The sequence below is a fragment of the Tachysurus vachellii genome, chromosome 8 (assembly GCF_030014155.1).
Source record: "Tachysurus vachellii isolate PV-2020 chromosome 8, HZAU_Pvac_v1, whole genome shotgun sequence".
Lineage (NCBI taxonomy): Eukaryota > Metazoa > Chordata > Actinopteri > Siluriformes > Bagridae > Tachysurus > Tachysurus vachellii.
This window is the reverse complement of record NC_083467.1, coordinates 416,708-427,500: the sequence shown is the minus strand read 5'-3', so window position 1 is coordinate 427,500 and position 10,793 is coordinate 416,708. Positions and strand designations below refer to the sequence as shown.

Here is a 10,793-nt window from a genome sequence, read left to right as displayed (position 1 = left end):
GGAGCAGCGTGTTATTAAACTGGGAAAGTATTTTTTTTTCCCAGTACATACGTTTTACAAAACTTTTGTGATTTGTAAAATGCAATTTATTAGCTACATACAAAGAATGTGGTTAGCTAGCATGCTAACTACCGACAATAACGTTAACATTATCATTCTAACATTAGCTGAGGAAAAGAGAAATGAGTTTAAAAGTGAACACAAAGGGAAATGAAACAGAAAGTTGAGGTGAGAAACATGAACATTAAATATTTATACTATCAGTAAATAAAAACCAGAACAACTCTGTAGCCTGTGGATTGTTTAATAAGATTATTTCCCTCTGTGTTTAGAGACTAATTAACATAATGGTTCTTTAGGAGCAGAAGTTCACCACATTCCAGCCTCCTGTTTGATGTTTTCTGTCCTTCACAGTTTTATTTCTCAGAATCATTTAGGCGACTTTTAGGCCAAACATTTTTGTTTAATTGATGATTTCTGAACATTCGTGTTTATCAATAGCCTGGTGTTAAACCTAGTGTTACAGGTCACACACACACACACACACACACACACACACACACACACGCACAGGTCATGTCCCAAAAGCTCTCCTGCTGTGTCATACAGAAGTCATGTCCCAAACCTCTAAAGTAGACTGTTATACTACCACAGTGTGTGTATTATATATATATCATATAAAACATGGTTACACAAGAGTTTGTAAGCAAATTATTGGTTATTTAACACTTACAGCTACAGAAAGCAAGACTTCCCATGGTTACCATGACAACAGGCTACTGTGGGATGATCTAGCAGAAGGTGTGATGGATTTTGATAAAAACACTAAGTGTGTCGGTGAGTTTGGCCACAGCGGCGGTGAGACAGGAACACACTGAACACACTGAACACACTGCACTACAGAAGAGGATGTGGTCAGACAGGGGAAGAACGTGAAAGTACTCGGAGTGTGAGATTTCCTTCCTCTCCTTTTATAGACATATAACATCCAACCAAATTAAAGCCTGTTAAGACGTGAACATATGAACTGGGTTTAATCTTAGCAGTCGCTTCCAGAAAAGTCACAAACCAAAGACTGCAAACGTCCCGGATCTGCGGAATCTAAACTGTCAACAAATATCTTAAAACATATAGTTTTATTTCTACACAAAACTGTTGACCCTTTTGTTTAAATACGAGGTTCTGCTTACAGGTTTTATAAGCATGGAGAGAGTATTTGAGAAATGTTGTCCGACTGCGCCCTCTAGTGTGTACAGTTAGAGTTTAGAATGCACTGTCATGCAGCCAGAAGGAGAGCAACATTTGATCACAGACAAGTGTTTGCTGTTTGTCTATTTTTCCACTTGTGGTTTGATGGTACAACATTTTGCACAAGAGCCTCTTACACATGGGCTTTGGAAGCTCTCATATGGGAACTAGTCCACAGATGGTGTGCACAGATGGTGTCCACTTCACCAAGTGAACCCTGTGTGTTGATCAGGAGAGCTCCAGGTCTCTGGTGTAACCCTGTGACTGAACACAGGGATTCTACCACAAGTCAAAGCCACACAGCAATTTTCTTCACAATTTCGTGACAGAAAACCTACATATCAATAAGTTTACATGAGATGACGTTGGGCAGCAGATACAAGCTGGATAACTTCCACAAGCCTCAAACTGCTCAGGACCTCCTCAAAAAACAAACCTTGGGACCGTCCTGTCCAGCAGGACGACAACTGACAACTTGTTTACAGTAGAAAAGCTTCTGAGGCACCAAATGCAGGATTAGAGATAAGTTGGTGTTTATTAAATGAGAAAGCACACAGGAAGTGGTTTAGAGACGCTGAGTAAAGGAGACGGAAACTGGACACTCAACTTTAATTGCTGTAACAATTAACAATTGCATAATTGTACAATAATAATTGTATAATGTTTTTCCATTCAATCCATTTCACAGTTCTTTACACTTTGTATGTAATAAACTTGAAGTGTCCAGTCGCTCCTGTAGGGAATAAACACACTGAACAAAGTGATGCACATGAATTTATATTCTTTGTACATATAAATGTTCTTCTAAAATAAATACTTTAATCAGTGTATTGATGATTAAACCTTTTGCCACTTTCAGCCACTTTCACACTGAAAGTCAACATACCATCAGGACGCTGTTACTGTGAAATGTTCACGGTGTCCAGGATGTCTGGTGCTGTCGGTGACTGGACACTGATTCAAGGTTGTTTTACAAAAACAGGTTATTTAAGTTATTTAAATGAATACATGGTTACAACACTGATAGTGTCAGAATACACACACACACACACACACACACACACACACACACACACACACACACACACACACACACACACACACACACACACACACTACTCAACTACGTAAACACACAGCATTATTACGTTTAATACTTTTGTAGGCTGTAAAATTCTTATCATCAGTTGCTTTGATAAGCAAATTAACCAGGATTGATTAATCCTAGTAGTTTACACTGGACCGGGAAAAAGTCTGTATTCCTCCCCGAAGTATAAATAATAACTCATAATTTAACACCAAATCCATTTCCGTATGTGCAGACAATCATGAACACAAAGTGAAAATAAAGATGAACACAAACATTCACTAATTCACAACTTACAGAGACACAAGTCTAATAGTTAGCATGATTAAAGCTTCCTATAAAGTTTACACGAATCACATTACCTGACTTGTGCACTTGTGTCTCTGTAAGTTACTCAAATAAGTGAAATTTCGTCCACACCCCGAGCAGTAATAGGGTTTTTCCCCTGTGTGGATGCGCTGATGTGCCTGAAACGTGCTCCCGTGTGTGAAACTCTTCCCGCAGTGCAGACAGTGATACGGCTTCACGCCGCTGTGGATGAGCTGGTGACGCTGGAGGTGACTCTGGTGAGTGAAACTCCTGCCACACTGTGAGCAGCGGTACGGCTTCTCTCCCGTGTGGACGCGCTGGTGTATTCGGAGATGACTCTGCTGACTGAAGGTCTTTCCGCACTCAGAGCACAGGTACGGCTTCTCTCCTGTGTGGATGCGCTGGTGCAGGCGGAGGTGATTCGGCTGGCTGAAACTGTTGCCGCACTGCGAGCACTGGTACGGCCGCTCTCGCGTGTGTACCACGTGGTGCATTCGCAGGTGACTGCGGAGGGTGAAACTCTTCCCGCACTCTGAGCAGTGATGTGGCTTCTCTCCGGTGTGAATCCGCTGGTGGAGGTGAAGGTTGCTCCGTTGAGTGAAGCTCTTCCCGCACTGTGAGCACTGATACGGCCGCTCTCCCGTGTGAACACGCTCGTGCGTCAGCAGATGACTCTGACGATTAAAACTCTTGCCACAGTGCGAGCAGTGATGACTCTTCTCTCTCGTGTGGAGGCTTTGGAGGCTCTGGAGCACGGTCTCTTGGGTAAAACTTGCCTCACATTTAATATCTTCCTGGATTTGGTCATGAGATGAATTAAGATGGAGAGAAGATATCTCCTGACTACAAGAGATGGCTATGGGTGTCATGGTCAATCTTTTCTCTCATAGCATTGTTTATGGATGCATTTAATCTGTAGGAACGGACTGTGAGGAGCAGCAGAACATCAGAGCAGCAATCATTTCTGGATGGAATAACAGAATATATATAAAACATTTTAAAATTCAGTTTAACAAACAACTGATTAACTTTCATATCCAACTTTCATATACAGATCAAACTCACCTGCTGCTGCATCTTGTTTCTCCAGCTTGCACTTTCTCCATTCAGCGTTCACATCATTCCCAGGATGCACTGGGCTTTTATTACATATAATCTCTCTCATTATATGTTGTTTGTTATATAAATGTAAAAGTAATGTGAATATTCACCAGCAGATTCTCTGAGTCTCCTTCTGAGGCTTGGACACAAACCTGTGGATCACAAACACAACAGAATCTTAATATACTGTAATCAGAAATCTTATTAAACCACTGAGTTGTTTGTATAAACGATATCTACGTTTAAAGCGAAACATTTGTAGCCATGACAACAAGAATAACACGTCTAAATATCGCTAAACCTTCTATTTGGTTTAGAGAAAATGGCAGTGATCTGTTCAGGAGCTGAAAGAGTCGACTCTCAATAGTGAGCTGAATTGAATGATCCGACTCACTGAAAAGAGGCAGAATTTCTTTACAGTGACGACGACCAAAGCAGTGAAGCACTAAATAAACCATATAAACATTAACTTTACCCCAGATGGACAATAATGAGAGATTTATTGTGAACTGTGTAGTCTGTGGCCCTTTAAGTGCACTTAAATCATCTAAACTCCTTACAGAAGGAGACTTTAACTTACCTCAGACTTTTAAACAGAAAGCCGATAAAACATCTCACATTCAGACAAAATAAAGATTTAATACATTCCTTTTTTTTTAATTGTCGAAGCTTAATTGTTGACATAAACCCTTTATCTTCTCCTTCGTTTTCGCCTTGTGACCCAGTTATAGCGCTTTACTGCCACCTACCGGACCGAACAGGTAAGAAGTAAACATCATAATCACGTGTTCATCCAAATAAATGCATTTTTATTACAATATTGCACATTTTTATAGCAGAATAAAGTTATTTACATTTTCACAGTCTTTCGGCACAGAGAACTGGTCACAACAAAAGGAAAAAGCATAATAAGATGATAATAAGATGAAAAGAAAAGTAAATAAAATTGGTCAGAAACACAATAACAAGCCTTCACGCTTACAGCAGTAAAACCCTTCACTTATCGTCAGTCAAATAAGTTCCCTCGTGGTCGTATAATATCTTCTACTTTATGCTAGCTGGGAGTCGTAGCAGCCTGCAGGTGTTTCTCCAAAGTTCAGCCTGGAGCTCGGAATCATAAGAAGCTGTAGACGATTTTACAGGTTTTCCTTCGTGTAAATAGCAGCCGCTAACGCCTTCAAAGTCCTGAGACGCTGCTGCGTACACGACTGTTTCTGCTGCCTGCTCTGGGGTCTGCAGAGACACCAAACATTCATGAGTTATGCCGTTTCCCAAACACAAAACAGAGTGTTTCTTTACCATATTAGTGATCAGATCATTTGGCTCATCTCACTCTCTCGGGTGTCAAACAGCTTGTTGAAAAAATGTTTTTTTAATTAATCACATCTCATGTATTCTCAGAAACACGTCAGCATGTTGTCGTACCCTGAACAGCACAGAGGCGATGAGCTTTTGTGCCAGTTTTTCTAGAAAGCTCATGTTGCGGTACAGCTCAGTGTCCACCACGCCTGGGTCTACAGCATTCACCGTCACGGCGTAGCCACCGGACTGGAGCTCCTGGTGGAGGTGGTAGGTGAACAGCAGCTGAGCCAGCTTACTTCGGGTGTAAGAGGCATGGGAGCTATAATCCTTCCTTTAAAACAATCCAGAGCCACAGACAAATATCTTACATGCAACATTAAGATCATTAGATTCCAGACCACAGTCTTGTTTTTATAATTAATAAAAGGATTTTGTCACGTATACACACTGGAGAGATCATGCTCACTTACGTGCTGTGAAAATCCTGCAGGTTTCTATCAGACATGTAATGAGCTGAAGAGCAAATGCTAATTACTCTAGAAAATTCCCCCATCCCAGAATGCATCAGTGCATCCAATAGAAGCCGAGTCAAGAGAAAGTGTCCTAGGTAGTTAACGGAGAAGTGAAGCTCAAAACCGTCGTCCGTTTTCTCCTCAGGACGCAGCATCACACCCGCTGTGGAAGTAACATGGTGGACCTTTGGATTACGCCTCACACCTCAGATCTGCTCCCAAACAGTAGAGCATTCAGCTCCCCGTATCTCCAGACACATTTTTAACATTATTGTTGTCAATAAAACAGGGAAATGAAATATGAGGCAATTAAACTCACCATTGTTGATAAGTATGTGTAAGGGAAGCTTTTGTTCCTTAAACCATCTGGCAAACTCCCGCACAGACTTCTGGGAGGCCAGATCCAGAACCTCAAAGTCCACTGAATAAAACACAAAAACATCGGCAGTGAAATTACTGGTGATATAAGCAAGAGAGAGTGGACACGAGTAGACATGACTTTAACATGGGCATCAGTGACAACATGAGAACATGAACAAGAGAAACATCAATACATGTCTTAATAAAAAGGGTTATTTCATACACATATTTCATCACACTCACATCACTGATGCTGATCTGAACAAATCCTTTAAACAAAATATATCTAATAAAAAAGATAAAAAGTATCTGCAGAAGTACAATATAATACCAAACACCAAATACTGCAGATCATTAACACCCACCTTGAGCTTCACTACTTTCTTTACGAAGTCTTTCCATTGCAAGGTGACCTTGCTGTTTATCATGAGAGGCTGGAGAATAAAAAAGTCGAGTTAAATCGTAATCATTTATTCAGCAAATACAACACTTCAAGGTTACACCTTAATATCAAAAATGTATCTCAGGTATCTCAACAGCTTATGCCCTATTTTTAAGACTCTAGAACACAAGAAAAAGCTTTTCTCGTTTGATTAGCTAGCTATAAATATCACACGCTAATTAATGACTTATCAATCAGTTGTGTTGATGTGCTGGTAGTCGAGCATTGTGGGTAACAAGAATAAAATACCTAATACAGTGTCTTGTTAGAAAAGATTAGAGAATCAGGACAGAGATTTAAATTGGCTAACATGCTAGTAAGAAAATGAAGTAGGCATGAACGCTCTTCCTATTTTTAGTGTCCTAATCGGAGCAGTGGACGAAAGCACCAAAGGCTGTCTCATAATATTTTTGGCTTCTGGGAATTAAATTCACGACCTAATTAACGAGTCCCATTAGTTATCCTGTTATTAGACAACGAGGTGGAGGTCAGAGAGAGAAGCGTCCACATGCCAGACAAGCACAAAAGTAAAAGCTAAAGGAAAAAGAGACACTTTAATCAACGTGTGTGTTTGTTTGTGTGTGTGTGAGAGTGTGTGTTTGTGTCTGAGTGTGTGAGTGTGTGGAATGTGGTAGCCTAGTGGTTAAGGTGTTGGGTTACCAAACAGAAGGTTGTGAGTTTGATTCCTACGTCCACCAAGCTGTCACTGCTGGGCCCCTGAGCAAGGCCCTTAACCCTCAATTGCTCAGTTATATTAAAAAAAGAGATAAAATATAAGTCGCTCTGGATAAGGGCATCTGCTAAATGCTGTAAATGTGTGTTTGTGTGTTACCTATAATAACACGCATTCCCAGATTTAGGAGTCCCTTCACGATCTCGTATCCTATTCCACGTGTTCCTCCTGTAACTATGGCAACCTTTCCACGCTGCTCTGGCAAAACTATAATCATAATAATGTAAATTATTCGTATTTAAAGTGCACCACATAGGTTAGAATCAATCTACATAATGTACTAAATGTGAGCTGTGTGTCTATAGATCTAGTGCACTGTGTTTACAGATCTAGTGCACTGTGTTTACAGATCTAGTGCACTGTGTTTAAAGATCTAGTGCACTGTGTTTACAGATCTAGTGCACTGTGTCTACAGATCTAGTGCACTGTGTGTTTACAGATCTAGTGCACTGTGTTTACAGATCTAGTGCACTGTGTTTACAGATCTAGTGCACTGTGTTTACAGATCTAGTGCACTGTGTTTACAGATCTAGTGCACTGTGTCTACTCATCTAGTGCACTGTGTCTACTCATCTAGTGCACTGTGTTTACAGATCTAGTGCACTGTGTTTACAGATCTAGTGCACTGTGTTTACAGATCTAGTGCACTGTATTTACAGATCTAGTGCACTGTGTGTTTACAGATCTAGTGCACTGTGTGTTTACAGATCTAGTGCACTGTGTTTACAGATCTAGTGCACTGTGTTTACAGATCTAGTGCACTGTGTTTACAGATCTAGTGCACTGTGTGTTTACAGATCTAGTGCACTGTGTTTACAGATCTAGTGCACTGTGTGTTTACAGATCTAGTGCACTGTATTTACAGATCTAGTGCACTGTGTGTTTACAGATCTAGTGCACTGTGTTTACAGATCTAGTGCACTGTGTGTTTACAGATCTAGTGCACTGTGTGTTTACAGATCTAGTGCACTGTGTGTCTACAGATCTAGTGCACTGTGTTTACAGATCTAGTGCACTGTGTGTTTACAGATCTAGTGCACTGTGTGTTTACAGATCTAGTGCACTGTGTGTTTACAGATCTAGTGCACTGTGTGTTTACAGATCTAGTGCACTGTGTGTTTACAGAGCCGTTTGGGACAACAAACATTATACTGCAAGACGGAGTGAATTCTAACCTGGAGAAATAAAAGGTCGGTGAATGAGCTGATAAAGCAGAAGCTTCACACCGACCATGTAGAGCTTCAGGACGGAGATTATTCGTGTTAAAATCGCCATGATTCAGCTGTGGTAAACACGATGAACTTCAGAAACCACCGACCAATCAGAGCTCGAGCTACAGCCAGCGCGGTCTGTTTGTGACCAATCGGAAGCAAAACCTCAGAGTGACGCAACAACAGAAACCGTTAACCAATCACATTGAAAGGCAGTGAGCGCGACGTCCCTACAGCAACCGATGAACAATAACATAGCGCCTTGAGCTGTAAATGCACTGTGAGTGACGTAGCAACCTCTAACCAATCACAATCAGAGTGTCCTGTTAAGCTCCACCAATGGCAGGTTAGAATTAGAACGCGGTGTGATTGGTTCGCCGGTGGTTACACGACTGTGTTCGTAGGATGATGTTCATGTATTTATTGGAATTACCGTAAATAGCAGTGCATCCAAATGTGATTGATTCTGTTTGTGTACAAATTAATTCTAAATATTATTTATTCATTCATTCATTCATTTTCTACCGCTTATCCGAACTACCTCGGGTCACACAATAATCATATTATTTAGAATGTTTTAATTTTGGCACAATAAGTTTTAGTTTAATCTGCAAGTGAGATGAAAATGAGATGCTAGATGCTGAGGAAGCTTTTGTTTATAGCTGCTATAACATAAGCGTAAAAAAGAACTAACTTGTTTAATGTTTGTTCCACAAGATTAAATGTAAATAGATAAAAAATATGACGTTATTCTTTAATACATTGAAACCCATTTGGAGCCTTTTTTTTTAATTACTGCATTACTGCATTGGCTCATTAATGTCACAACTGTAATTAATTTATCCAATAACCCAGATATCATTAGCATTTCCAATTGCTAGACCTGATTTAGATAAACTGCTTTATGTTTTAATCCATTGCAATATCATCACTGAAGATGAACTTTGTCATCATGTCAATTATTCATTTATTAATCTCAAAGTCAGTCATAAAATAATGATAGATCACTTGAGTCCTAGTGGGAAAATAAACAATCGCTAAATCCTGTTATATAATCCAAACTGTTTAATGATTTCTGCAGCTCTTTCATTTATATATTTAATTTTTGTTTTATATTTTTTATTTCTTGATTACACAACACCACGGCACACTCCTCACAATTCTCAGTGGTGTGTGTGTGTGTGTGTGTGTGTGTGTGTGTGTGTGTGTGTGTGTGTGTTTATCTCGCTCTGCCTCGGGCGTCTGCCTACCCAAATTTATCATATTTTTCCCAACATGCTGCATCTGGAGTGGAAACGAATCAATCTGACAGGTGAATGTGTGTCTTACGATTAAGTGATTTCTCCCTAAAGGATTCCTCCTGGACCTTTTTCCCCAGTTCATCTCAAATCCATTTCTTTAATAACCATGGAATAAAAACAATAAAAACAAATAAAGTTTTAAAATCCTACAGAGATGATTCTTATGTACCAGTTGCTCTTTGTAACTCAATACCAAAAAGATTTCTCCACCTCTAGCCCTGTTGTGTGTTTGTTTGGTGTAGAAATAAAAGTCTTATTGATTCAGGACATTTTAATATGATGGCATAGGATTTTTTTACATTTAAAATGATATGATAATGGTACAATCAAATATTATTGTCTGATACATGATTCATATTGGCTAACTGCTAACCTTTTTTTGTTGTAGTGTCCAACTATTCTAAACAACTTTTATTACATCCTCACCATCACTTGTGTAAACCTAGACTACATTTATTTCTGTGACATACTTACTTTAAATGTTTTGATCTTTTTAGGTGGTTCTTATTGTTTCATTGGTTTCATCATATTATTTTCTTAAAAATAACTAAAGTGGAGGTATCTGGTGTAAATTGTTTAATTTTAAAACATTGTTAATGCTATATTCCAGATAACGGTATTAGGAATTGTTTGTATTGTCATTAAATTGGAGAGATTTTAAATTGCTAAGACTTTTGTATGAGAAAATCCTGTTTCTCTGGAAATCGTATGTACACCAGGAAGTAACTCCAGAAACATGATGTTTGGGATACAGATTCTTCATCAACTATGCATGCAGAGTGCAATGAGTCTGTTTGAGGTGAAACTTCATTATGTTATACTTTAGCTCATTTGCGTACATGTCTCAGTAGAAAATACCAGATTTAAGGGTTACATTAAAACAGAGAAGATATTCAGTAATGGAGGACTTTTTAGCTTAAAAGAATTGTCCTATTCTGTCAGAAAATGTAAAAACATACGTCTACTTAAGAGATCAGACGATTTTTTTAATGCAACTGCACACTAGTATCCCTAAGAGACTGATACTGATACACAATTATTACTGATGTGATTCAATTTTTTTTGCTCTTTACTGCTGTTTATAGTGTTATTTCATACATAGTGAAACTTTTCATTTAAGCATCTTTGCTTCAGAGATTTTCTTCAGCTGCACTTAAAACCACGTTTAATATCATTTAATTACCTGC

The 10,793-nt window shown here is 39.1% G+C and overlaps 2 protein-coding genes across 2 annotated transcripts; both read right to left on the bottom strand.

Moving 5' to 3' along the window:
• Positions 1-1,841: 1,841 nt before the first annotated feature.
• On the bottom strand, positions 1,842-4,464 carry LOC132849775 (zinc finger protein 239-like). The gene is made up of 3 exons (XM_060875632.1): positions 4,326-4,464; positions 3,710-3,897; positions 1,842-3,608 (listed from the first exon to the last, which is right to left on the bottom strand). The coding sequence occupies exon 3, from the start codon at positions 3,511-3,513 to the stop codon at positions 2,689-2,691; it is 825 nt and encodes a 274-aa protein (XP_060731615.1). The 5' UTR covers positions 3,514-3,608; positions 3,710-3,897; positions 4,326-4,464; the 3' UTR covers positions 1,842-2,688.
• A 101-nt stretch (positions 4,465-4,565) lies between these two features.
• LOC132850576 (dehydrogenase/reductase SDR family member on chromosome X-like) lies at positions 4,566-8,493 on the bottom strand. The gene is made up of 7 exons (XM_060877216.1): positions 8,270-8,493; positions 7,194-7,301; positions 6,285-6,353; positions 5,879-5,980; positions 5,518-5,722; positions 5,171-5,378; positions 4,566-4,978 (listed from the first exon to the last, which is right to left on the bottom strand). The coding sequence occupies exons 1-7, from the start codon at positions 8,367-8,369 to the stop codon at positions 4,790-4,792; spliced, it is 981 nt and encodes a 326-aa protein (XP_060733199.1). The 5' UTR covers positions 8,370-8,493; the 3' UTR covers positions 4,566-4,789.
• Positions 8,494-10,793: the final 2,300 nt, after the last annotated feature.

Coding starts and splice junctions, on each gene's coding strand:
- LOC132850576 (XM_060877216.1), bottom strand. CDS start 8,369: ATGGCGATTTTAACACGAATAATCTCCGTCCTGAAGCTCTACATGGTC. Junction 5,723..5,878: donor ACACATACTTATCAACAATG/GTGAGTTTAATT, acceptor TTACTTCCACAG/CGGGTGTGATGCTGCGTCCT. Junction 4,979..5,170: donor TCGCCTCTGTGCTGTTCAGG/GTACGACAACAT, acceptor GTGTCTCTGCAG/ACCCCAGAGCAGGCAGCAGA.
- LOC132849775 (XM_060875632.1), bottom strand. CDS start 3,513: ATGACACCCATAGCCATCTCTTGTAGTCAGGAGATATCTTCTCTCCAT.